This window comes from Oncorhynchus gorbuscha, linkage group LG16 (genome assembly GCF_021184085.1).
Source record: "Oncorhynchus gorbuscha isolate QuinsamMale2020 ecotype Even-year linkage group LG16, OgorEven_v1.0, whole genome shotgun sequence".
Lineage (NCBI taxonomy): Eukaryota > Metazoa > Chordata > Actinopteri > Salmoniformes > Salmonidae > Oncorhynchus > Oncorhynchus gorbuscha.
In genome coordinates, this window is record NC_060188.1 from 20,858,729 (window position 1) to 20,884,963 (window position 26,235).

Genomic DNA, 26,235 nt, shown 5'->3' on the forward strand with positions numbered 1-26,235 from the left:
TGAGAACTCAACTATGGGTTCCTATGAGAACTCAACTATGGGTTCCTATGAGAACTCAACTATGGGTTCCTATGAGAACTCAACTATGGGTTCCTATGAGAACTCAACTATGGGTTCCTATGAGAACTCAACTATGGGTTCCTATGAGAACTCAACTATGGGTTCCTATGAGAACTCAACTATGGGTTCCTATGAGAACTCAACTATGGGTTCCTATGAGAACTCAACTATGGGTTCCTATGAGAACTCAACTATGGGTTCCTATGAGAACTCAACTATGGGTTCCTATGAGAACTCAACTATGAGAACTCAACTATGGGTTCCTATGAGAACTCAACTATGGGTTCCTATGAGAACTCAACTATGGGTTCCTATGAGAACTCAACTATGGGTTCCTATGAGAACTCAACTATGGGTTCCTATGAGAACTCAACTATGGGTTCCTATGAGAACTCAACTATGGGTTCCTATGAGAACTCAACTATGGGTTCCTATGAGAACTCAACTATGGGTTCCTATGAGAACTCAACTATGGGTTCCTATGAGAACTCAACTATGGGTTCCTATGAGAACTCAACTCTATGAGAAACTATGGGTTCCTATGAGAACTCAACTATGGGTTCCTATGAGTCAACTATGGGTTCCTATGAGAACTCAACTATGGGTTCCTATGAGAACTCAACTATGGGTTCCTATGAGAACTCAACTATGGGTTCCTATGAGAACTCAACTATGGGTTCCTATGAGAACTCAACTATGGGTTCCTATGAGAACTCAACTATGGGTTCCTATGAGAACTCAACTATGGGTTCCTATGAGAACTCAACTATGGGTTCCTATGAGAACTCAACTATGGGTTCCTATGAGAACTCAACTATGGGTTCCTATGAGAACTCAACTATGGGTTCCTATGAGAACTCAACTATGGGTTCCTATGAGAACTCAACTATGGGTTCCTATGAGAACTCAACTATGGGTTCCTATGAGAACTCAACTATGGGTTCCTATGAGAACTCAACTATGGGTTCCTATGAGAACTCATGTTGCTCATGTTGCCACTAATGTCAATACTAATATTCTAACTGCAGGCTAGTAATTCAATAGCCATTTCATTGTTACATATGAAATTCACCTATTTTCTTGCCTGCGCTTGATAGCCGCCTCAATCTCCCTGAGGATTTCCCCCTTATTGTTTCTCATGTTTGCAGATGCCTTTTCCAGAAGGTGTTACATCTTCCCTACAATGTAAGACAGTACAAATGTGGTGTACTCAACCATCTCCTTCTTTATTTCCTCCTCACCTAGAGACGTGATAAGAAACATCAGGATCAGACACATCAAGCAAAGAAAGGATACACAAAGAGAAGGAAAGCATAGAATGAGATGACATACCTTTACAATTCTACATATTGAAGAGGAGCATGTATATGATGGTGGGGTCACTCGGTTGCACTCAGACACGTAGCAGTCCTTTGGATGGTCTTTTTCATTTGTCACACTGTCTCCTTTTTTAATAGTCCCTGGAGTGCATCACATTCTGTGGGTAAAGAAGGTATTAGTGTGCGTCCCAAATGGCACACTACTCCCTATAGTGCTTTACTTTAGACCGAGAACCAGGGACTAGTGCACTACATAGGGGAATACTGTGCCATTTCGGATGAAGACTTGAATGTGGCTGAACCATCTAGGCCGCGGGTGTCACATTTGGATAGAAATATAGCATAATACGTCAAAAGAGATTTCTAAGTGGTAATTAAGGGTAGATTTGCCTCAAATATGTCCACTGCGCTGAACATCACATCTCCAAACACTTCACCAGTTCATTTTCAAGCTCTCTGGCTCCAGTGTAAAATGTGTATTGGTTTAATTTGGTTTGTCTGCAAAGTAGACAGATGGAATATTCCTATAGTAATGCTACTCTCACAAATACCACTAGTACAACAAGTATGACCAATCTATCTTATCATCACTGTCACAATCTGCAGCATCACAAACAATCATAGTTGTGACTGGATACAGAACCAGATACAGTGCCATTCTTTGTCTCCGAGTTCTGGGGGACACGGGATAGCGCTGGGATAAATATATTCCAAATTATTTTTGTTCCAGATGACCAATAATATTTATTATTTTTCTCCTTTCATTTATTCTAATTGTTTCTCTCCCTCTGTACCAATCTAAGAGCACAGAGTAATACCTTTAATCCAGTCGGTTGTGATCTCCTTTTCATCTGCCAAAGCACATCCCAAGATATCTGTAATTAGTGACATCACCATTGAAGAACATACATATTTATCACAGGTGTTCATGTATCTGTTACATAGTATTTATAACAGGACCAACACTAACTATAACACGTAAAAGTGCAACATAATGTATCTATGTATGATCTATTAGAGATGGGCACCAATATGGAAAATCTATCGATCATTTAGACTTTTCGATACGATTTTGACATCGGTTTACAAAAAACATTGCAAATGTCTCTGGGCAGAGAACTGCTCGCTAATTGCCACCTGGGCCAGGAGTGAATGTTCTAGGAGCGTAAACCTACGGTGCACAGACCATTTGGGGAGCAGGTACTCAAACCAAAAGATCTGCAACCGCGGTCACAGACTAGTTGAACAAACCTGACTGATTATTTAGTTACATAGAAGCAATAGATGGCCACATCGTAAGAGCTAATTAAATTACACATATTTATTACGAATTTAACGCCGACTTGCGAGATGTGGGTTCAGAACAACAAGGACAAAAACTGTATAGATGTTTTTTTTAAGGGGCATGTGCTCTGTACAGGTAAAGCCCTATCTAAAAGTTCTGTGGGAGGAATTTGTGCATGCAGAACAGTCATATGTTTTTTTTGTTGCATAATAGTGTAGGTTAACAGAAAAGATCAAATGATATCATGATATTCTTTGCTTATATTGATCAAACAATATTGATATAGTGGGCTCCCCGAGTGTCGCAGTGGTCAAAGGCACTGCATCTCAGTGATAAAGGCATCACCACAGACCTTGGTTCCGATTCCAGGCTGTATCACAACCGGCCGTGATTGGGAGTCCCATAGGTGGCGCACAATAGGCCCACAGTTGTCCGAGTTAGGGTATGGCCCTGGGAGGCCGTTATTGTAAATAAGAATTTGTTCTTAACTGACTTGCCTAGTTAAATAAAGGTTACATAAATAAATATATAAGCTGCCACCGATCCCTTTTTGTTTGATGTTATGTCAACAGGTGTTCCTGTTTATTGTTGGGTTTTTTTGCTGTCCGGCGTATGTTCCAGTTTGTACATGGGTAGAGTGTTTTACGCCTGTGTTCGGCGTTACCGTTTGCACGCTATTTCAGTTGGACATTAAAGCGTTTTTCCCGAATCCTCTGCTCTCTGCGCTTGACTCCACACCCATCACTCTTCCAGCGTTACAGAAGCCCGCACCACTACAATGGAGTCAGCAGGAGCAGCGACCACCCCTCTCCCCACGATGGAGGAGCATGTCCTTCATCACACGGCCATCTTCTATCGCATCGGATCAGCGATGGATCAGATGATGGAGAGGATGGACCGCTGGGAGGGGAGTGGTCTCCCTACTTCCCCTCCAACCCTCCCACCTGCAACGCTACAACCTCCTCCAGCGGTATCCGGTACCAGCGCCCTGCGTATTGCGCCTCCGAGGGAGTACGATGGAGCGGCGGCGGGGTGCCAGGGATTCCTGCTCCAACTCCAGCTTTACCTGGCCACCGTTCGGCCGGCTCCCTCGGACGAGGAGAGTGTGAGTGTCCTCGTCTCTTGCCTGATGGGTAGAGCCCTGGAGTTGTTCAATGCCGTCTGGAACGGGCCCGACTCGGCGAGGGGCCACTACCCGGAGTTCACCCTCTGTTTCCTGGCCGTGTTCGATCACCCTCCGAAGGGCCGAGCGGCAGGTGAGGGATTGTTCCATCTCAGGCAGGGAACCTTGGAGCGGGGTGGAACGACAGGGCCCTGATAGACCATTACAGGTGTAGCGAGAGAGGGGACGTCCGCAGGGAGCTGGCTTGTCGGGACACTACGCTCACCCTGGACGAGCTTATAGACCTGTCGATCCGGCTAGACAATCTGCTGGCTGCTTGCGGACGTTCTGAAAAGGTCCTGTCTGTTCCACCTCCTGGCTCTCCCGCTCCCATACCTATGGAGCTAGGGGGGGCTGCATCTAGGGAGACCGGAGGAGGAGGCTCCTCCTGCACCAGCTGTGGCCGGAGAGGGCACACTTCCGGTCGGTGCTGGAGGAGTCCATCTGGGAGTTGAGAGGGCAGGCAGAACAGGGTCAAGGCTGGTGAGGGAGGGAGGCCACGGTTCCACTGGAGATGATTACGCAGGGGGATCATAAGGAGCGGATTAGTCTGTTCCTTATTGATTCACCTGCGCTTCCGGTGGTGCTGGGGGTTCCCTGGCTGGCTATTCACAATCCTAGGATTTCGTGGAGACAGGGAGCTCTCCAGGGGTGGTCTGATGAGTGTTCAGGCAGGTGTGTAGGAGTTTCCATCAGTGTGACGATGGTGGAGAGTCCAGACCAGGTTTCCACCGTGCGCATTCCCGCTGAGTATGCCGATTTGGCTATCGCCTTCAGTAAAAAGAAGGTGACCCAATTACCAACCCATCGACAGGGGGATTGCGTGATAAACCTCCAGCTAAACGCTGCACTGCCCAGGAGCCACGTCCCAGGAGGAGACGTTGGCTATGGAGACATATGTCACGGAAGCTCTGGGACAGGGGTACATTCGGCCCTCCATGTCACCCGTCTCCTCGAGTTTCTTTTTTGTGAAGAAAAAGGAGGGTGGTTTGCGTCCATGCATTGATTATCGAGGTCTCAATTCCATCACTGTGGGTTTTAGTTACCTCTTATTGCTACGGTGGTGGAATCATTTCACGAGGCGCGGTTCTTCACGAAACTGGACCTCAGGAGCACGTATAATCTAGTGTGTATTCGGGAGGGAGATGAGTGGAAAACTGCATTTAGTACCACATCTGGCCATTAGCAGTACCTCGTCATGCCATATGGGTTAAAGAATGCTCCAGCCATCTTTCAATCCTTCGTCGACGAGATTCTCAGGGACCTGTACGGACAGGGTGTGGTGGTGTATATTGACGATATTTTGATCTACTCCGCTACACGCACCGTGCATGTGTCTCTGGTGCGCAAGGTTCTTGGGTGACTGCTGGAGCATGACCTATACGTGAAGGCGGAGAAATGTGAGTTTTCCAAATGAGCCGTTTCCTTCCTGGGTTATCGCATTTCCACCTCGGGGGTGGTGATGGAGTGTGACCGCGTCAAGGCCGTGCGTAATTGGACGACTCCGACCACGGTAAAGGTGGTGCAGCGGTTCTTAGAGTTTGACAATTACTATATGGTCAGGTGGCGGCTCCCATTACCTCACGTTCATAGTGGCATTCATAGTGGAGGTGGACGCATCCGAGGCTGGGGTTGGAGCCGTGCTCTCACAGCGCTCGGGTGCTCCACCGAAGCTCCGCCCCCATGCTTTTTTTGAAGAAGAAGCTCGGGCCGGTCGGAGCAAAACTATGATGTGGGGGACAGGGAGTTGTTGGCTGTGGTTAAAGCCCTGAAGGTGTGGAGACACTGGCTCGAGGGGGCTAAGCACCCTTTCCTCATCTGGACTGACCACCGTAACCTGGAGTATATCCGAGCAGCTAGGAGACTGAATCCTCGTCAGACAAGGTGGGCCATGTATTTCACTAGATTTAGATTCACGATCTTGTATAGACCAGGTTCCCTTAACACTAAGGCCGACGCACTGTCCCGTCTCTACGACACCGAGGACCGGTCCATTTATCCTACTCCTATCATTCCGGCGGCTAGGCTGGTGGCACCGGTAGTATGGGAGGTGGACACGGACATCGAGCGGGTGCTAAGGGGGGAACCTGTGCCTCCACAGTGCCCGGAGAGTCGTAGGTATATGCCGCTCGCTGTTCGTGATCAATTGATTTGGTGGGCTCATAGTCTACCCTCGTCGGGTCACCCAGGGATTTCGAGGACAGTGCGGGGTCTTAGGGGGAAGTACTGGTGGCCCACCTTAGTTAAGGATGTGCAATTATATGTCTCCTCCTGTTCAGTGTGCGCCCAGAGCAAGGTTACTAGGCACTTGCCACGAGGGAAGTTACAACCCCTCCCCGTTGCACAACGGCCGTGGTCCTATCTATCGGTGGACTTTCTCACTGATCTTCCCCTGTCTCAGGGAGACACGACGATCCTGGTCGTTGTGGATCGATTCTCTATGTCCTGCCGTCTTATCCCGTTGCCCGGTCTCCCTACGGCCCTACAGACTGCGGAGGCTCTGTTCACCTACGTCTTCCGGCATTACGGGGTGCCAGAGGACATCGTTTCTGATCGGGGTCCCCAGTTCACATCCCGAGTGTGGAACGTCTGGGGTTCTCGGTCAGCCTGACCTCGGGGCATCACCCGGAGAGTAATGGGCAGGTGGAGAGAGTGAACCAGGAGGTGGGTAGATTTCTGCGGTCGTATTGCCAGGACCGGACGTGGGAGTGGGCGAGATACGTCCCCTGGGCTGAAATGGCCCAGAACTCACTACGCCACTCCTCTACCAACATGTCACCGTTTCAGTGCGTGTTGGAGTACCAGCCGGTTCTGGCACCATGGCATCAGAGCCAGACCGAGGCTCCTGCGGTGGAGTAGGTGCAGCGCTCTAAGGAGACCTGGAGGGCCGTCCAGGAATCACTACGTCAGGAGAGTGGACGGCAGAAGAAGAGCGCTGACCGTCACCGCAGTGAGGCCCCCGTGTTCGCACCGGGGGACAGGGTCTGGCTCTTAACCCGAGGAGCACCAGTTTGAGTGGGTCAAGAACTGCAATGCTGCTGGATTTTTCACACTCAACAGTTTCCTGTGTGTATCAAGAATGGTCCACCACCCAAAGGCCATCTAGCCTTGACAAAACTGTGGGACGCTTTGCAGTCAACATGGGCCAGCATCCCTGTGGAACACTTTCACCACCTTGTAGAGTCCAGGCCCAGACAAATTGAGGCTGCTCTGAGGGCAAAAGGGGGTGCAACTCAATTTTCCTAATGTTTTGGACACTCAGTGTATATTTGCCTTCACAAAAAGCAATTCAATTAATCAAATAGTTAATGATTGTCATGTGTCAACTTGCACTAAGTACACACACACACACATATGGACCTTCCATAGGTCCATTTATGAAGCAGTATTTCTCTATGACACTGTAGATGGGGTAGGGATTGGTCACATCTCTCTGCGAGTCCTCAGAAAGACACCGATTTGTCAATCTGATCAAAGACAAAGGAAATGATACAGGAAACAGAGGTTGTAATGAGTGTAAACTAATGCAATAATGCACAGTTCACTGCCAGTGAACTGTGGGTAAACAATGACAAAATTATTACTGAGCATAGGAAATAATACAGGATGCATTTGTATTTATTATGGATCCCCATTAGTTCCTGCCAAGGCAGCAGGTACTCTTCCTGGGGTCTAGAATTTTTTTTTAAACATGCCATTACCTTTCACACCCATTAGGTGTGTGCCCTCAAGCCACTACTCTATTACCACACATATCTACAAACCAAAATCCATGTGTACATGTGTGTGTATGTAGTGCGTACGTTATCATGTGTGTGTGTGTATGAGTGTGTCTGTGCCTCTGTGTGTCTCTTCACAGTCCCCGCTGTTCCATAAGGTGTATTTTTATGTTTTTGTCATGTGATTTTACTGCTTGTCTATGGTGCTGACCTCTTTCATGACCCCGGCTGCTGTGAAGACACCCTAGACGTCTGTGAGAGAGAAAGCCCTCCACCTCCACTCTGTCGGTTAACCAACTCTGGACCTCTCCAAAGCCTACACTGGGTCCCTTTATGGTCTCAATCGTTTTTTCTGGACGACAGGCAACTTCTTTGAACAGGGAAGATGTGTGTGTTTGTGTGTGTGTGTGTGTGTGTGTGTGTGTGTGTGTGTGTGTGTGTGTGTGTGTGTGTGTGTGTGTGTGTGTGTGTGTGTGTGTGTGTGTGTGTGTGTGTGTGTGTGTGTGTGTGTGTGTGTGTGTGTGTGTGTGTGTGTGTGTGTGTGTGTGTGTGTGTGTGTGTGAGTGAGTGCAATGATAATTGTGGGTTATAACGTGCTATCAAAATCAATGCATTTCCTTAGTGCTAAATACATATTTAAGATTTCTTTCCCTGAACCTACTTGCTCTCTACTTGTGTTCTAATGTATATATTTACTGTACGATAATACACGGTATCTGTCTGTGCTTACCAGGTGGACTCAGACACCACACGCACATACAGGAGGCAGTCCAGCAGGTCATCCATGCCCATCTAATGAAGACACCCGAGCATGGTCACTGCAGCCCTTTGTCCACCTGCTGAACGGAGCAGTGCTATGTGTGACACGCCCTGATTGTTTCAATATGAAAAGATCATCAACAAAGAACTCCAAACAATCATGAAGGTTGTGTTCTTTACACTTGGAAACCTCCTACTCATGTGACTGTCTACATTTAATTCAGTTTCACACTGTTAATTTGAATACATTTCATGCAGTTCATTTTGCTGCCATGAGAGGAGGAGAAATCCAGGGGTATCTGACAATTTGATCCACATACCGGTTCGCTGTTGATGTCATTCCTCCTCAACCATTCTAGAATGTTGTGTTTCTTCTTCACAACGTACTTCTCCCCTACAACTAGAGTGAGACTTCTGAACTGTCTGCTGAAATTAACAACACAAATTCTTATTATCAAAGAAGGCAATAATTAACAACAAATGTGTCATAGTACAAATGATCAGACTCTTAACGTTTTGTGAATTTCTTGAATGTTTCTCCATGAGTTTTCAAAGTAATTGTTTGCAAAATGGACATCAAGCGTAGGCGTACAAGGTTTCAAAACAGAACTGAAAGTATGCCTCCAGTATGCTATATACTTTATGATATGTAGGCCTAATGTACACTACATGACCAAAAGTATGTGGACACTCGTCGAACATCTCATTCTAAAATCATGGGCATTATTATGGAGTTGGTCCCCCGTTTGCTGCTATGACAGCCTCCACTCTTCTGGGAAGGCTTTCCACTAGATGTTGGAACATTGCTGCGTGGACTTGCTTCCATTCAGCCACAAGAGCATTAGTGAGGTCAGGCATAGATGTTGGGCGATTAGGCCTGGCTTGCAGTCAGCGTTCCAATTCATTCCAAAGGTGTTCGATGGAGTTAAAGTCATGGCTCTGTGCAGGCCAGTCAAGTTCTTCCTCACCGATCGCGACAAACCATTTCTGTATGGACCTCGCTTTGTGCACAAGGGCATTGTCATAATGAAACAGGAAAGGGCATTCCCTAAACTGTTGCCACAAAGTTGGAGGCACAGAATCATCTAGAATTTCATTGTAAGCTGTAGCGTTAAGATTTCCCTTCACAGGAGCTAATGGGCCTAGACCAAACCATGAAAAACAGTCCCAGACCATTATTCCTCTTCCACCAAACTTTACAGTTGGCACTATACATTCAGGCAGGTAGCGTTCTCCTAGCATCTGGCAAATCCTGACTCGTCCGACGGACTGTCAGATGGTGAAGCGTGATTCATTACGCCAAAGGCGGCAAGCTTTACACCACTCCAGCCGACGCTTGGCATTGCACATTGTGATCTTAGGCTTGTATGCGGCTGCTCGGCCATGAAACCCATTTCATGAAGCTCCAGACGAAACTGTTTTTGTGATGACATTGATTCCAGAGGCAGTTTGGAACTCTGTAGTTATTGTTGCAACCAAGGACAGACAATTTTTACGCTCTAGGTGCTTCAGCACTCGGGGGTCCCGTTCTGTGAGCGTGTGTGGCCTACCACTTCGCAGCTGAGCCATTGTTGCTCCTAGACGTTTCCACTTCACAATAACAGCACTTACAGTTGACTGGGGCTTCTTTAGCATGGCAGAAATTTGACAAACTAACTTGTTGGAAAGGTGGCATCCTATGACGGTGTCACGATGAAAGTCACTGAGCTCTTCAGTAAGGCCATTCTACTGCCAATGTGTGTCTATGGAGATTGCATGGCTGTGTGTTTAGACACCTGTCACCAATGTGTGTGACTGAAATAGCTGAATCCACTCATTTCAAGGTGTGTTCACATACTTTAAAAAAAAATATATAGTGTATGTTGTAAAGCAGGTTTGTGGGTGGGAATCCACTAAACAAATTATAGTACATTCCTATTTTCCTCCTTCTTATACAGATTATTTGATCAGGTTGAATTTGCTAAATTATTTTGGAACAATGCTTTGAAACAAAGTACAGTATTCAAATACATTTTTTTATTTACTATCCTCTGTCTGTTATAGATTAAAAACTCGGCCAAAGGTCAATAACCTCAAAGATCCATTAAAATGGTGCCTAATACTTGTATGTTTGAGACATTTGATTTATGAGATTTCTGTTGATTTGTATTTGGCGCCCTGCAATTTCATTGGCTGTTGGCGAGGGGTTCCGCTAGACAGGTTTAAACCATAAAAACAGACTATTAGTCTGTAGTGTTCATTTCATAGCGGTACTTCTGGACCGAGCCTCGCGAGAGTTTGGTGTCAGAAACTTTTGAAGACTGGGATCACGTCATTATCTTTACTAACCACAAGAGGGCAATATGTCCTTAAGTTCGTTTTTTAGGTACCACCCTTATTTATTCAAGTCCTCTATATAGGCTGGGCAGAGTTTATTGAACCGATGTTAATGATTGGGTATGACTATGGAGTTTTTTTAGGGTGAACATAGATGGTCAGTAATAGGTATTGTGACTGTGCAGTTATAGTTTATTGGCCTGTTCTCCAGGGATGTAACTATACCTGCGACCTGCCCCAGTACCTGTGCGTTAGAGATGACGACGATAGCTCTAACGTACAGATAGATACTGGTGTACCGTTCGACCTTATTCAAAAACTCTCATGATCTTATAGAAGGATAGTGTCAGCTCAACTGCGACGTTATGGTATGTAAAACTTAGTGTATCACCTTTTATGTTGTTTTGCAAAACATGGGTCTACCACCCCCAGAACTTCCATTTAAATTCAGTACTTTCAATGTGTAGGCCATAAACAAAGCGTTGCATCGGGGGTGCATTTGCCATTGCGTAAAATGCTCATAACATTGTTACGTCATAATTGATGAGGTTTAAAAGTGAACAGAAAAACTGGTTGGATCAGTCTTATCTTCGTTGTTGACTGGACGACCTAGTGTTAATCAATTGGATGCGCATTCACTTATTTTTACAAGGGAAAGTCATGGAGAGTAAAGTATCTGAGGTATGTTACTTTATTTTCAATGCTGTGGTTATTGTAAATGAGAAGAAGAATCATTATACAGATTTTACAGCAGGATAACATCCAATTGTATTCATTTATCTGGGTTAAAAGGTAGCCTATAGGCTGTCATTGACCAAAACATTTAAGTAATAGACCAGTCATAGGCTACTGTAAAGATAGGCTAGATGTAGCATGTAGGCCAACTTTCTAATGACTTCAGGGGGGTCAAAGGTTATGACCCTTAGGTTGGGTGCAAGCAAAGATTATCAATTACATTGACAAGGTAGTTGAGTGGCCACTCTAACAATGGAAATAGATATCCTGGAAGGCAGGCGGGAGGGGGTGAGATAATAATAATAATATATGCCATTTAGCAGACGCTTTTATCCAAAGCGACTTACAGTCATGTGTGCATACATTCTACGTATGGGTGGTCCCGGGGATCGAACCCACTACCCTGGCATTACAAGCGCCATGCTCTACCAACTGAGCTACAGAAGGACCATTCTAGCCAAGGAGAGTGGAGATGCATGTGTGAACAGGCACAACTCCAATATAAAGTAGATCAAATAATCATCACGCAGCAAATTACCAATGACATTTTTCGTTGTTCAAGTTCAATACTCTCATTGACCTCCATACAAATTCTTCACTTCGTGGTCTTATTTTTGCTGACAAATTTTGGGTAAAGTAAACCCTCGCTTTGCCTCTTCCTCTCTGGTGAAAGAGTTGCAATAGGTCAAAGGATATAACCTCGCCTTCACTATAGATAAGATGAGACCAACGAGATGGCTAAAGGTGAGGCATGTACAGTTCTTTCTGATCTCTTTCAGGGGTCAGAGGTCAAAAGTGATGACCTCACCCTCATAGATATTGGAATCACAACCTCTTGAGGACCCTATCAATATTGCTGATGACATGCAGGATGAAGTCAAGGACGTAATTTACACAAATGATCCATTCACACATAGGTCAAAGGTCTATCTATACATTATGGCTAGGTCCCAGTGATCATAGAGAGATTATTTTCCTCTGCACAGATATGAAAAAGATCAGCCTGATACTGGGAGCCTGGCCCAATTCTTTGCTGATCAAGAAATAGCCAGCCCAACTCAGTCAATAGTGGCTGAACCAGATGCAGAGATGCAGGAGGCTGATCTGAAGTCAGCTGACCCAACCCAGTCACTAGAGGCTGAAATAGAAAGTGAGATGCAGGCTGATCTAGAGACAGCCGGCCCATCCCATGTACAGGAGCCACACCAGACTTCTCTACTCAACTCTGGAGACCTGGAACTGGAGGTGAGGACTGTAGTCACCTCTCAATCTAATCTACTAGTTGCATTGTGTGTGTGTGTGTTTGGGAGGACAGAGTACTAGAGTCGATTGAATTCCAGCCTAACTTTATTTCCTCTCGTCCCCAGGATACTGATGTGACCTTCACCACCACGCCCACGGCCCCCCAGGCTGCAACGTCCCAGGACAGCCTTGTCAGGCGGCAAAGAAGCTCCCCAGACCTCTCCACCTTTGTGCAGGACATGACTGACAAGTATGTTGCTCTGTGGCTTTCCTATTCTCCACATGACTGTTTGGTTGTATTATAAATCTTTTAGATGTCCAACTCAACTGGGCTTCCTAGATATGCTCCCCATTATAAAAGGTATCTTTTATTTACTTTTCAGACACTGGAATCTGTTGAGTGAGAATATGCGTGCCAAGGTGAGTTAAAGTCAGTTCCTGTCTGCTTGGTTAGTTAAATAGTGAGTAATCACATGGCTCTAAGTCATTATATCAGTACAGTGTCTTACTTCTCTATATGTTCATTGCAGTTAACCAGAGATGAGTTTACTGCCAAGTGCATGGACATTGTCACATGGGTGAAGAAGATCAAATCGACAGTTGTGGTTCCAGCCCTTGACCTCACCATGCAGATAGAGCTGACTGAGTTGCCAGGCTCTCCTGGATCAGGAAGTGAGGAGGCAGTAACTTCTCTCTCCCGCACTGTGAGATTAAGTTGTACTCAAGGCTCCAGCAGGAGCACCAGCTCTAAAACTTCCTGGAGCACACCTACACCTTTCCCCTCCACTCCCAGGTAAGCACCACTATCCACTTCCCTCCAAGAAGTTCTACCCTCACACATTACTCCCATACCCCTCACCATGTGTACCAATAACCAGCCCCACTTAGTGAGAGATACTGCTTAGATGGATACAAGCGCTCTAAAATGTTTATTGGTTTACTTCCTTTTCAGTAGTAACAATAATGAGGTTGAGTCCAAAACCTCAATGGACATTTTTGTTACTATGTCTCTGTTGTGTGCATTCTCTAGGTCCATGACCTCTTTGCTGAGTGAAGAGGACGATGAAGACTTGATCCCCGGAGAGTTCACATATCTCTCTACACCTGAGGGGGACAATAGAGAGGTGAAGGACAGACCCTGCTCAGAACCACTCAGGTCTGTGTTTGGCCTGTCTCAGAGCTGTGTTTTCAATCAAATGGTCCACAGTGGAGCATGTAGGTCGCTGAGTGAGATTGTACTGCCGTCCAGCCGGAGTAGGCAGAGGAAGCTCATGCCCATCATCGTCTCTGCAGACACCCGGTTGGTAATGGAAATTGTGGAGATGGTGATGAAAGTCATCAGCTCCAGGCTAGCTCAGCTAATGCTACATGTGGGTTGTGATCAGGGAACTGAAGGTCATGGCAGCAACTCAGCAAGCATTCAGTTTGCTCAAGAGATGCTGAGCATGGCAATTGCATCAATGTATGCCCACTCCATGGCGCATATTGCGCACGGAAGCAAGTCCAGCAGTCGCCAGTGCAAAAAGTCTCCGCTTGAATTAGAGGGGGAGCTTGAAGCCATATTGGGTCCTCTGGCTGGACAGGTAATAGTCACCATCATTAATAGTATCCTCAGGACTAAAGACAATGGAAGAACTGAGCAGGAACGGACCACCCCTTTGAGTTACTTCCTTACTGCGGTTTCTGCTGAAATTCAAAGCATGGTAGTTCAAAGATCTGCAAGTAGACAGTCCTCCAGGCAGTCCATCAGTGACCACTTGTTGAATGTCTCCAAGGGCAAGATCGTGAAAGCCGTTCAAATGAAAATGTCCCAACTCTATGGCGAGTCTACCAATGAAAGCTGCATATCAGCAACTCCAACAATCCAGAGCTTGTCCATGTGCTCATCCAAAGAATCCCTTTGTGATTGGACCTCAGACAACGTGCATCCAGCTAAGTTCCTGTCTAGCAACAGAATTACAGCATTGTCGAATGATGTTGTGGATGTTGTGTTTGGTGATGTTCTTTATCATCTTGGACTTTTGGACAGCCAAACACATTTAAATTCACAGAGCACCAGCTCCAGCTCATCAATAGACATCAGCGGTGTTGCTGGGGAGATGGTCAGACAAGTCTCTGTAAAACTCCAGCCCTTTGTTTCTGAGAGCAGTCTGGAGGCCATGTCCATGACTCACGACTCACCATCTCTGCCCATCTCAGACTCTGACTTGAAGTTCTTGTGCTCTCACTCAGCGTTTGCTGTGGCAACTGCCTGCCAAGCAATTCAAAATGAGCTTGAGATTGAGATGAGTCTCAACCCAGCCACAGAGGCCGGCTCCCAGGGTAACCTTGCTGCCAGAGACCTGGTATCTTCTCTGTCACAGAGTCTTGAGGACATAGATGTTTCTCACATCATTCAGGGCCTTAAGGAGGAAGATGTGACATTTGCCAATCTGAACAAAACCCCTTCAAGCGACACTATTAGATTAGAGGAAATCTTATCTGCCCATATTTCCCCTGAAAGTATTGCAGCGGCATCGGTTGATCTTTTTGATGGCGTATTAGGAGACTTGCATGAGGCATTTGAGGCAAATAAGGTCTCAGCAGCCACAAAATCTGGTCGCAAAAAGTTCTGGGTGGAAGTACATTCAAGTTCACGAAACCTGTACACCAATGTGCTGGACAAACTAAATAAGTGGTTCAGTTTACACCATCTCACTGAGGAAAAAGACGTCCCTCTGAATACCAAGCTCTCTGCAACTGGACCACTCCCAACTGAGGCCTGTTTGGAGGTATCTCCTGTGCAAAAGACCAGTATTAACAGCTCAGGTATGTCCTTCAGGTCTCTGAGTGATATCTCAGACAACCACTCAACCCTCAACACATGCACTAAAGAGGTCATCAAAAAGGTGGCCTCAGTTCTGAAGGTTGAGGCTTCTAAGGAAGACTGTTCTTCTTCTGTTGGAGGGAGGACAGTAAATATGTTCTTGGAGTTCAGCCAGAAGTTGGATGCTCTCATCTCAAAGTTGGAGGACCTCCCCATTTCAGGTGAGATTTCCTCGCTCACACAGCCACAAAGTGCAGTCAGCAGCAGCAGAACCTCTAATATTTCCATCCGGACTATTCTAAGTATGGAGTTCCACACAAAGGCTAACCAAATCGTGAGTGAGGCCATCTTTGGAGCTGCAATTGTTTTCATTGCTCGCAAGGCAAACCATTTGGAGCTACTGAATATGCCTGCTACCTATTCACAACACCTGTTTGCAGCAGCCTCGGACATTGTGAACATTATTGTGGAAGACCTAGAGAGAGAGACCATGGATACAGAGTCCCACCTCATACCTAAAATAGTTTTTGATGAGTTCCTGGATGTGGCTCACAACATCTACTACCGAGTGAGGGATAGGCTGAAGGTCGTCTTCTCCGTGTCCCCAGTGCCAGCCTCCAAAACCAAAGATGTGGTGGATTCCATGCCTGTGGAGAAACATGGATACTTTGAGGCCTCTGAGACTGCTCATGACCCGGAGCGACCTCAATCTGTCAGGAGTGAGAAGATGTTGACAAAAGACAGTTTAGCCAATGTTGAAAGGTCTAAATCCCTTGCGTCTCAGGGTGACGCGTCAACAGAAAATCAAGACTTTGACACTTCACATTGACACCCACCAAGAGCATGTCAGTGTTGAGTGATCACAGTTTGAAAGGAAATTTTTCTCTCTTGAGTGAAAGTTGCCAACCACTTTTGGCTCTCCAAGACTCAACAGTGCCAGTCACGAAGCAGAGTTTCACCAAATCTGCTAAGAACACCCTCAGCCAGATCCTGAATGTGATCAAGTGCAGAGTGGTTGCCTCGAATAATTCATCTGTTGGAAAGAAGACAACTGACATGTTGGACTCTCTTCTTGAGAGCCTTGACCAGTTGACTGCAGATGAGACAAAGGGGACAGCGTCCCACAGCTTGATCACAATAGATGTGCAAGAATCACTGTCTAAGCCATCCTTGACAAAATACTTGTCAACTCATGAGAGGAACCAGGATTCTTCCCCTGCAGAGCTTGTATGTCAACCATCATGTCTGATACCAACATCCATGTCTGACACCAACATTATATTGCAAACTATAATGGAAATGCTGGTGACGGACGAATCAAGGAAGACTTCAGCAGAGGAAAACCTTGAGAGGCTCGTCTCCATCGAAACCATTCAAGGTGTGTCAGACGACCTCATCACAAAGGTCCATGGTCTCATTCAGGAGATCACAATAAGCCGGCAACTTCAATCCATGGCTGGCCAAAGGAGCTTCTCTGAACCGGCATTGCCAAAGCCAGCCCTGAAAAAGCTGTCAAGGAATGATGCCTTTGAGCTCGCCTACAGCTTTGCCGAAAATTCTGTTAGGACTCTCCTGGGGCAGTGTTTAAATGTGTCACTCGTTTCAACCGGAGTAAGGCAGACGATGGATCAGGTCACTAAGATAATGACCAACACAGTGATGGACACCCTGACTGATGTGTCCAAGCCCACAGTGAAGTCAGAGGATGGTAAGTTAAATTGCCATTTTAACTCTGTAGAGGAATCTTTTGTAACGTGCTCAATAGATTGTTTCTTATGGTGTAAAGTTTACTGACTTCAACTGTGCCTAATGTATCGTCTCTACTTCTGCTAGAATTAGTTCCCAGGTTAGTCCAACCAGATGAATTCCCCACCAGGAGCCTTAACCCAGCTGATGGCAACGCTGAGGTGACGCCTCGCTCTGCTGGAGGGGAAAAGAATAGCAAGAAGTGGCGTTTCCTTTTCAAAATGCCTAACATCCCGAAGATCAGGATCACGGTAGGGAGCTTTGTGTTTGGGAATTGCCTCTAAGTTGGGGCTGCGATTTAATTATCCCACAGCCAGTGGGCTTATGAGATATTGTGAGGGCTCTAATGTCAGGATATATTTTGTCAACAGGTGTTCAAGAGAAAAGGACAATCCAAGAAGCACCCTGAACTGGAAGCGCTGCCAACAAAACGTTTCAGTGATATGTCACTGAGTGAGTAATAAGCATTGATTATGTCATTTTAATTCATCACCATGTGACCAGTTTGTAACGACCTTGGCAAGAGTGAACAAAGATACAGTACCAGTCAAACGATTGGACACACCTACTCAGTCAAGGGTTTTTCTCCAGTTTTTACTATTTTCTACATAGTACAATAACACATATAGAATCATGTTGTAACCAAAAAAGTGTTAAACAAATCAGACTATATGTATATTTGAGATTCTTCAAAGTAGCCTTGATGACAGCATTGCACACTTTTGGATTCAGAGGTTCCTTCCGCTTCCCCGCCCATGGAGGACCTGATACCTGCACCTACTACACAGGATCCCCAGTCCCGTAAATGCCCCTTCCTGGTTAGGGTGTTTCGGGCCCTCTCTCGAGTCATCACCAGACCCTTCAGAGGAGCTTCAGGGAAGAAGCACTAGATAAATGCCTGATTTTAATAAACATTACTGCATTTATGTTTGTGTCTACAGCAGTCGTATGTGCAAAATAACAAGATTAGTACTTGTTATTAGTACTTTATAGTGGTAGACTTTTTATGGTCATTGATTGTGGAATACTGATAAAGACAAAATATTGCTTCTTATAGGGATACCTTACCTTCTGTGTGGCATGCCCATATTCCAAATGTCAAATAGGGAATCCCCAGCTACCCACCTCTAAGACTCCTGAGACGCACTGATAATTCTCACAGTATCCCACTCATCTCACTCCTAGCTTATTGTCTATGGCTGGTTTAACAACAGTACTTCATCATTCGTTTTTACATCTGGATCGCTTAGAATTAACAGGGTGACGCCTCATACGTTTGATGCACACGATGACTGTTGTAGTAGTAGGTGTGGGGGAGCACATGGGCCAAGACTGAGTGACGAAACTATAAGCCTTCCTAATGGGAATTCCTCGAACAGTGTGGCTTTTCCGAAGGGTATACAGCACATCCTACCATCATTTACATGGGTCACTCTCAACACCAAAGCTTCACCCTTCACATGTCTTTCTCCATCATGGAATTTCACTCAATCTTTACCCCTGTTGATCATGTCTTTGGTCTGCATGTTTGAGTGGAACATCAGACGGATTATTTGTTTGTGTGTAATATAGGACATCAAAGGCTTTGCTCATGGTATTTTAGTCTTAATAGGGAAACGAGTGTAGAATATGTCAACAATAAGGAAGTAGACTTCAAACCAGGTAACTGAAATCAAAAAGCAAGCCATTTCTTACATTCATAGAATTGTCTGCATTAGAACTCACATTGACATGAGCATTTACTGATGAGTTCAGAGAGCACTGAAAGCTGTTCGACGGAGGGCTCAGCTCGGGATTCTAATAATGTAATATTGTCCACACGACCCTGAGCCCACAGCACTTTGATGGAGAACATTGTTGAATCATGAATATGCCTCCCTCTGACGGTGACACAGGCATCCGCCCCCTAACCCTGCACATACCATCTGGGACCAACCCTCATATTCTATTCAGCAGTAGTCAACAGCTTATATTGGTGCTGCTTCATCATCTGCGAAGACAGGTTAAATGACTGACACACGCCTCCCAACAAACGTACCGGCAGACACGTACACTCCCCCCTGGACAGTGATTCACTATTAATAATATTCTCAGCGTGAGGCAAAGTAAATGATTATTCCCATCTCCCTAACAAATGGAAGGGATAAAAGGAAAAACAGCATCGCCCCATGAGGTCAATCAGCCAATGGTCCAGGATGAAGAGAAGAGTAATGGTGCTGTGAGGTATACAGTGACGGTCTGTGGACGATGTGTCTCATACATTATGGATGAAACCTTATGTTTTCCATCACTGTCAGATGTGCTTTGCTGCTGTCATCTGCCAGCGATTTAGTTCCTAAACTGCCCTATTTAGAATTCTATATTCGAGGGCCACCGTCAATTGAAACATTGAATGTACAAAATGGCAATTATGAGTCACCCGCATTGCTCATCGGCGTTAGTAATTAGTTACTTGCACCAGTTCCCAGGGCAAGAGCAAGTGGTTTGGAAACAGATGAACTCACCCTACTGTGTGTGTGTGTGTATGTGTGTGTGTGTGTGTGGATCACACAGGATCTAACCCCTCCCTTCCCCCCTCATCTCATTTCCAAAAGAAAATGTCATCTCACACAGATACACAACCCCCTGTGAAGATCATCCAACCTAATCAACCTCCATTATCCAATCAGACACAACCGTGGAGGAACAATCTGCCGCTAATTCAGTGGGCGGGAAAGGAACCCTAGGGGGAGGGGCTACTCTGTCTCCCCACTTCCACCCCCTCTCACACCCATGTTTTATAATCAGGTGGTATTTCACTGGGCACTGTGAATGGTAAAAAATGTACTTTAAAAATCATTCTTCACATCCGTGGCATTGTCAGTTTAGTGGTAAGGTCAACCATTTGAAAAGGAAGATTGTCTTTAAGGATAGTGGGCTGTATAATTTTATGGATGTTTCTCTGGGGGAGGCTAGAGTGTGAGTTTTTGTGCCTGTCACTAAGACACATACACAGTTGGCTTTGTAAACAGTAAACACGTAGCTCATCACTCGAACAAAGACACACGGACAACAGCATGAGAGTGATGTCAGCTGCCTTCACCAGGTCCTGATTAAGAAGAGCTTCATCGGGGTATTGGCCCCTATGGCCACCATGGGATCAGTTAGATCCTAAAGACGTCCTTTTGAGCTGGTCAATAAGCCAAACACAGACAGCTAGATAGAGCCTGATGACACATGTTGTTCTGCAGGACTGAGGTCATCTACATGAGATCATTTAGCATCTAGTTATTGGGCAGAAAGGGAGCAGCTGGGGTGGGGGGGAGGGGCTGGGTGTTATTATTGGCACTTACAAAATGTCTTACTAGTCATACTACTGACAAATGTTGACATCATAAAATGTGCAGAGTGTACAGGAGTGTGTGCAGGAGTCATTTTTATTTATTGGATGTGACTGTTTCCATTTTGCAGTGATAACTACGATTTCTTCTGCGTTATACCTCAAATGTATGTCTGTGTAGCTATAACATATGTTTTCCATTAGTGAGTCCTTTACTGTAGTAGTCAGTCCTTTACTGTAGTAGTGAGTCCTTTACTGTAGTAGTGAGTCCTTTACTGTAGTAGTCAGTCCTTTACTGTAGTAGTGAGTCCTTTACTGTAGTAGTGAGTCCTTTACTGTAGTAGTCAGTCCTTTACTGTAGTAGTCAGTCCTTTACTGTAGTAGTGAGTCCTTTACTGTAGTAGTCAGTCCTTTACTGTAGTAGTGAGTCCTTTACTGTAGTAGTCAGTCCTTTACTGTAGTAGTCAGTCCTTTACTGTAGTAGTGAGTCCTTTACTGTAGTAGTCAGTCCTTTACTGTAGTAGTGAGTCCTTTACTGTAGTAGTGAGTCCTTTACTGTAGTAGTCAGTCCTTTACTGTAGTAGTGAGTCCTTTACTGTAGTAGTCAGTCCTTTACTGTAGTAGTCAGTCCTTTACTGTAGTAGTCAGTCCTTTACTGTAGTAGTCAGTCCTTTACTGTAGTAGTGAGTCCTTTACTGTAGTAGTCAGTCCTTTACTGTAGTAGTCAGTCCTTTACTGTAGTAGTCAGTCCTTTACAGCCTGTTTTATTTTGAAGAACCACCTGCCTCCTCAGTCCTGTATCTCTCCTCCTCAACCCCAGGGGGCGATCACGGTCAGGTGCAGAACAGGCCAGGCCATGTTCTCTGTCTTTAAGCCTCCTCTCATGGCTCCTGCTCCTGTCCATGGCTCAGTACATTAGGTAGCTTCCTGGGCATGGCTCTCATTGCGTAACTGATAAATGAACTTTGTCTGGAGGAAAAGTAGCTGGAAAGTTGGCTAAAGTTTTTCATAGCCAGCTGGCATCATGCTGATCAAGGAGGAGTGTGCAATGTAACCCACTTTCATCTCCCCATTACGTCTGAAAGAAAAATGTTGGTGCCCTCCATTTTGTGCACAATAACTGAGCTCAGAAAGAGTGCCTCACCACTGACATCAGGAATTACAGAAATATAGAATGTCCGAAAATGTCTTAACAACATCACTCATGTCTTTATACAGAATATCTAGACTAAAATTACAGTGATATAGCTTTTGAGACTAAATCGTCTGTGGCTTCTTTTTTTAAATGATGTCCCATTTTTCTCTCTCGCTCATTACAACACATCTGCATTAAATTTGCCTCATTATGTTTCATGTATCACATTAGGCTAGGCTGGACAGACTCCCCAGCCCATAACCAAAGCCTGAGAAATACAGTTGTTTATACGGTCTATGGCTGAACCTCACTGGAACAACCCATATATTTTGAACAACGCATTAAGCCCCTATATTCCAGCTATCATTTGTGCAGCCATCACGTGTGCTCTAGAGAGCACAGCTCCCCTGTCTGTCCTCTGGCTCTATTGTCCCTGTTGACAGTATAGGAGATATTTTGCCAAATTACTTGAGCAGGCACTTTCCTAAGACAATGGAGCTCCTACAGACCCGGCCTCAGAACAATGGCACAACGGTGCTTAATAACCATCTGTCTGTCAACTTGAAGGATTAGACCCACACACACAGGGGTTATCAGCTGAATCCTGTGAGGGTGTGGAGTGTGGGTCTGGCTGTGTGTGAGTGAGGGGGAAGGGGATGAGGGTGCAAAGATTAAGCAGATTAATATGACAAGTGTAAACCAGTGCGTGCGTGCGTGTGTGCGTGTGTGTGTGTGTGCGCACATGTATATCTGTGTCTCTCTATGAGTGTGTTACAGAGAGAGCCTATGAATCTGTGTGTGTCTGCATTTGTCAGCCCAGCAGGATTCACTTGGGGACAAGTGGGAGTGTAACCACATATCCAGACCATTGAGCCTCAGTGACCCACCAGAAGGCTCTCCACACAGAACAAACATTTAACCAGATTAGAGTATTTGGGTCCTCTGGCACTTCACAAGGCTGAATCAGGACAGATCTCTGGCTGTGTATTAAAAAGGAATGTAAAAGAACAAACATCTGTCACTTAAGTGTGATTTGCCACTGTGAATGTTCTGCATTTAAATTAATCCATTACTGTCAGCAAAGCTATTGGATTGTCATGTCTCATCACCAAATGGCTTCAACATTCTATCTGACATGATGCCGTGTAATAGCTATTGGATTGTCATGTCTCATCACCAAATGGCTTCAACATTCTATCTGACATGATGCCGTGTAATAGCTATTGGATTGTCATGTCTCATCACCAAATGGCTTCAACAATCTATCTGACATGATGCCGTGTAATAGCTATTGGATTGTCATGTCTCATCACCAAATGGCTTCAACATTCTATCTGACATGATGCCGTGTAATAGCTATTGGATTGTCATGTCTCATCACCAAATGGCTTCAACATTCTATCTGACATGATGCCGTGTAATAGCTATTGGATTGTCATGTCTCATCACCAAATGGCTTCAACAATCTATCTGACATGATGCCGTGTAATAGATATTGGATTGTCATGTCTCATCACCAAATGGCTTCAACAATCTATCTGACATGATGCCGTGTAATAGCTATTGGATTGTCATGTCTCATCACCAAATGGCTTCAACAATCTATCTGACATGATGCCGTGTAATAGCTATTGGATTGTCATGTCTCATCACCAAATGGCTTCAACAATCTATCTGACATGATGCCGTGTAATAGCTATTGGATTGTCATGTCTCATCACAAAATGGCTTCAACAATCTATCTGACATGATGCCGTGTAATAGCTATTGGATTGTCATGTCTCATCACCAAATGGCTTCAACAATCTATCTGACATGATGCCGTGTAATAGCTATTGGATTGTCATGTCTCATCACCAAATGGCTTCAACATTCTATCTGACATGATGCCGTCTAATAGCTATTGGATTGTCATGTCTCATCACCAAATGGCTTCAACATTCTATCTGACATGATGCCGTGTAATAGCTATTGGATTGTCATGTCTCATCACCAAATGGCTTCAACATTCTATCTGACATGATGCCGTGTAATAGCTATTGGATTGTCATGTCTCATCACCAAATGGCTTCAACAATCTATCTGACATGATGCCGTGTAATAGCTATTGGATTGTCATGTCTCATCACCAAATGGCTTCAACATTCTATCTGACATGATGCCGTGTAATAGCTATTGGATTGTCATGTCTCATCACCAAATGGCTTCAACATTCTATCTGACATGATGCCGTGTAATAGCTATTGGATTGTCATGTCTCATCACCAAATGGCTTCAACATTCTATCTGACATGATGCCGTGTAATAGCTATTGGATTGTCATGTCTCATCACCAAATGGCTTCAACATTCTATCTGACATGATGCCGTGTAATAGCTATTGGATTGTCATGTCTCATCACCAAATGGCTTCAACATTCTATCTGACATGATGCCGTGTAATAGCTATTGGATTGTCATGTCTCATCACCAAATGGCTTCAACATTCTATCTGACATGATGCCGTGTAATAGCTATTGGATTGTCATGTCTCATCACCAAATGGCTTCAACAATCTATCTGACATGATGCCGTGTAATAGCTATTGGATTGTCATGTCTCATCACCAAATGGCTTCAACAATCTATCTGACATGATGCCGTGTAATAGCTATTGGATTGTCATGTCTCATCACCAAATGGCTTCAACAATCTATCTGACATGATGCCGTGTAATAGCTATTGGATTGTCATGTCTCATCACCAAATGGCTTCAACAATCTATCTGACATGATGCCGTGTAATAGCTATTGGATTGTCATGTCTCATCACCAAATGGCTTCAACAATCTATCTGACATGATGCCGTGTAATAGCTATTGGATTGTCATGTCTCATCACCAAATGGCTTCAACATTCTATCTGACATGATGCCGTGTAATAGCTATTGGATTGTCATGTCTCATCACCAAATGGCTTCAACAATCTATCTGACATGATGCCATGTAATAGCTATGCAATTTTAATGTTCCCTGGCCCTCAAAACAAAAAGTGTTGGTGAGTTTTGGGCAGATTTGATTTGAACCTTTATTTAACTAGGCAGGTCAGTTAAAAACAAATTCTTATTTACAATGATGGTCTAACCTGGCCAAACGCTAACCCGAACGACGCTGATACTGTAGTGCATGTCTGCATTTGGAGAACCAACCAGAAGTTGTGTTTGTTGTACCCATTCTATTTTTGTGCCCGGACTATCATTCCCCTAAAAACAACCAATTTTGGGTGAGTGTTAGACATTGATTCCAAATGTACTGACAGAAATCTGAACCGGCTTTGAATAAAAGTTTTCTACAAAGGATTTGTAAAATGAAAGGATTCCAAAAACCATTTTCACCCATCAGTGACCTCCACCCACACAAACATACTGTATACTTACACAGAACACCTACATGTGGGTACAACACACACACACACACACACACACACACACACACACACACACACACACACACACACACACACACACACACACACACACACACACACACACACACACACACACACACACACACACACACACACACACACACACACACACACACACAGACACAGACACAGACACAGACACAGACACAGACACAACACACACACACACAGACACAGACACAGACACACACATATATATATATATATATATATATATATATATATATATATATATATATACACTCACAACACACACACACATATATATATATATATACACACACACAACACATAAATGGGTCATCAGGCAGTGTAAGGGTGTCAGTGAGTGGGTTTTGTGTGGGCCTTGTGATAGCAGAGTTCTCCCAGAAGACTCTTTGCATCTGATGTTACTGGGCACGTTTGGGTGAATCCTCGATGTTGAATCCTTTCCATGTAGAATTCATGAGTATTTTAATATGTTTTCTTGTTATTGCCTACTACAAATGTCTCTAGGAGGGAAAGGGTGTTTATCCTATTCATTATTCCTATATGGCTGTGTGACTGCCTCAACAACTCAAATTGGGAAGTAGACTAGTGTTATTAGTTCACTGTGCGTGTGTCTTGACTCACTGAACTGGGACAGCTGTTTCCATGGTACCCAGAGAAAGACCTGATAGTTGGGTGTCATGTTGTATACCCCACATAAGTCGATCATCTCTATACTTTTCAAGACTTCACCAATTGCTCAGGTATGACTCCCACGCTCTGACATGGTCAGGGATACTCGGGTTACAAATGTTGAATAAACCATCTGTATACCTTACCCTCCCTACTGTAACCTACTGTAGCACACCGACCCCTCTCCAGCTTTATCTAACCACATTGTCAACATTTCCAATCTGCATTGCACAAATAACCCCATCAGGGGTGTTATTAGCTGTGGAAGCCGCAATATGCTAGTTAGATAGCTCTCCGCTGGCTAGCAGGGGCTCTCTCTGTTTGCCTGATATGAGCAGATTACAGTAATGTTATCTGCAGGGGGGAAACAGCAGGATACGAGAGAGAGGCCTGTGTATAATGACAGGATGATCGGGTGAGAGTGGAGAATGGGTTGCAGAGGCTGGATCTGTTCTACACAAAAAGGCTAACAAACAGCGCCAGGATTGTGTTTACTGAAGTTAGTCCCCC

The 26,235-nt window shown here is 44.9% G+C and overlaps 1 protein-coding gene across 1 annotated transcript; it reads left to right on the forward strand.

Annotated features, from left to right (window-relative positions):
* Nucleotides 1–11,848: 11,848 nt before the first annotated feature.
* LOC124000395 lies at nucleotides 11,849–18,074 on the forward strand. Its single transcript, XM_046306718.1, has 8 exons — nucleotides 11,849–12,600; nucleotides 12,723–12,847; nucleotides 12,981–13,017; nucleotides 13,128–13,390; nucleotides 13,628–17,111; nucleotides 17,237–17,400; nucleotides 17,521–17,602; nucleotides 17,882–18,074. The coding sequence occupies exons 1-5, from the start codon at nucleotides 12,445–12,447 to the stop codon at nucleotides 16,230–16,232; spliced, it is 3,186 nt and encodes a 1,061-aa protein (XP_046162674.1). The 5' UTR covers nucleotides 11,849–12,444; the 3' UTR covers nucleotides 16,233–17,111; nucleotides 17,237–17,400; nucleotides 17,521–17,602; nucleotides 17,882–18,074.
* The last annotated feature ends 8,161 nt before the right edge of the window (nucleotides 18,075–26,235 follow it).

What these genes read in the sequence shown, in the direction of transcription:
- LOC124000395 (XM_046306718.1), top strand. Translation starts at nt 12,445, where the DNA reads ATGCAGGAGGCTGATCTGAAGTCAGCTGACCCAACCCAGTCACTAGAG. An exon ending in GTGAGAATATGCGTGCCAAG is followed by an intron (nt 13,018 to 13,127) that starts GTGAGTTAAAGT and finishes TGTTCATTGCAG; the next exon opens with TTAACCAGAGATGAGTTTAC. An exon ending in CCTTTCCCCTCCACTCCCAG is followed by an intron (nt 13,391 to 13,627) that starts GTAAGCACCACT and finishes TGCATTCTCTAG; the next exon opens with GTCCATGACCTCTTTGCTGA.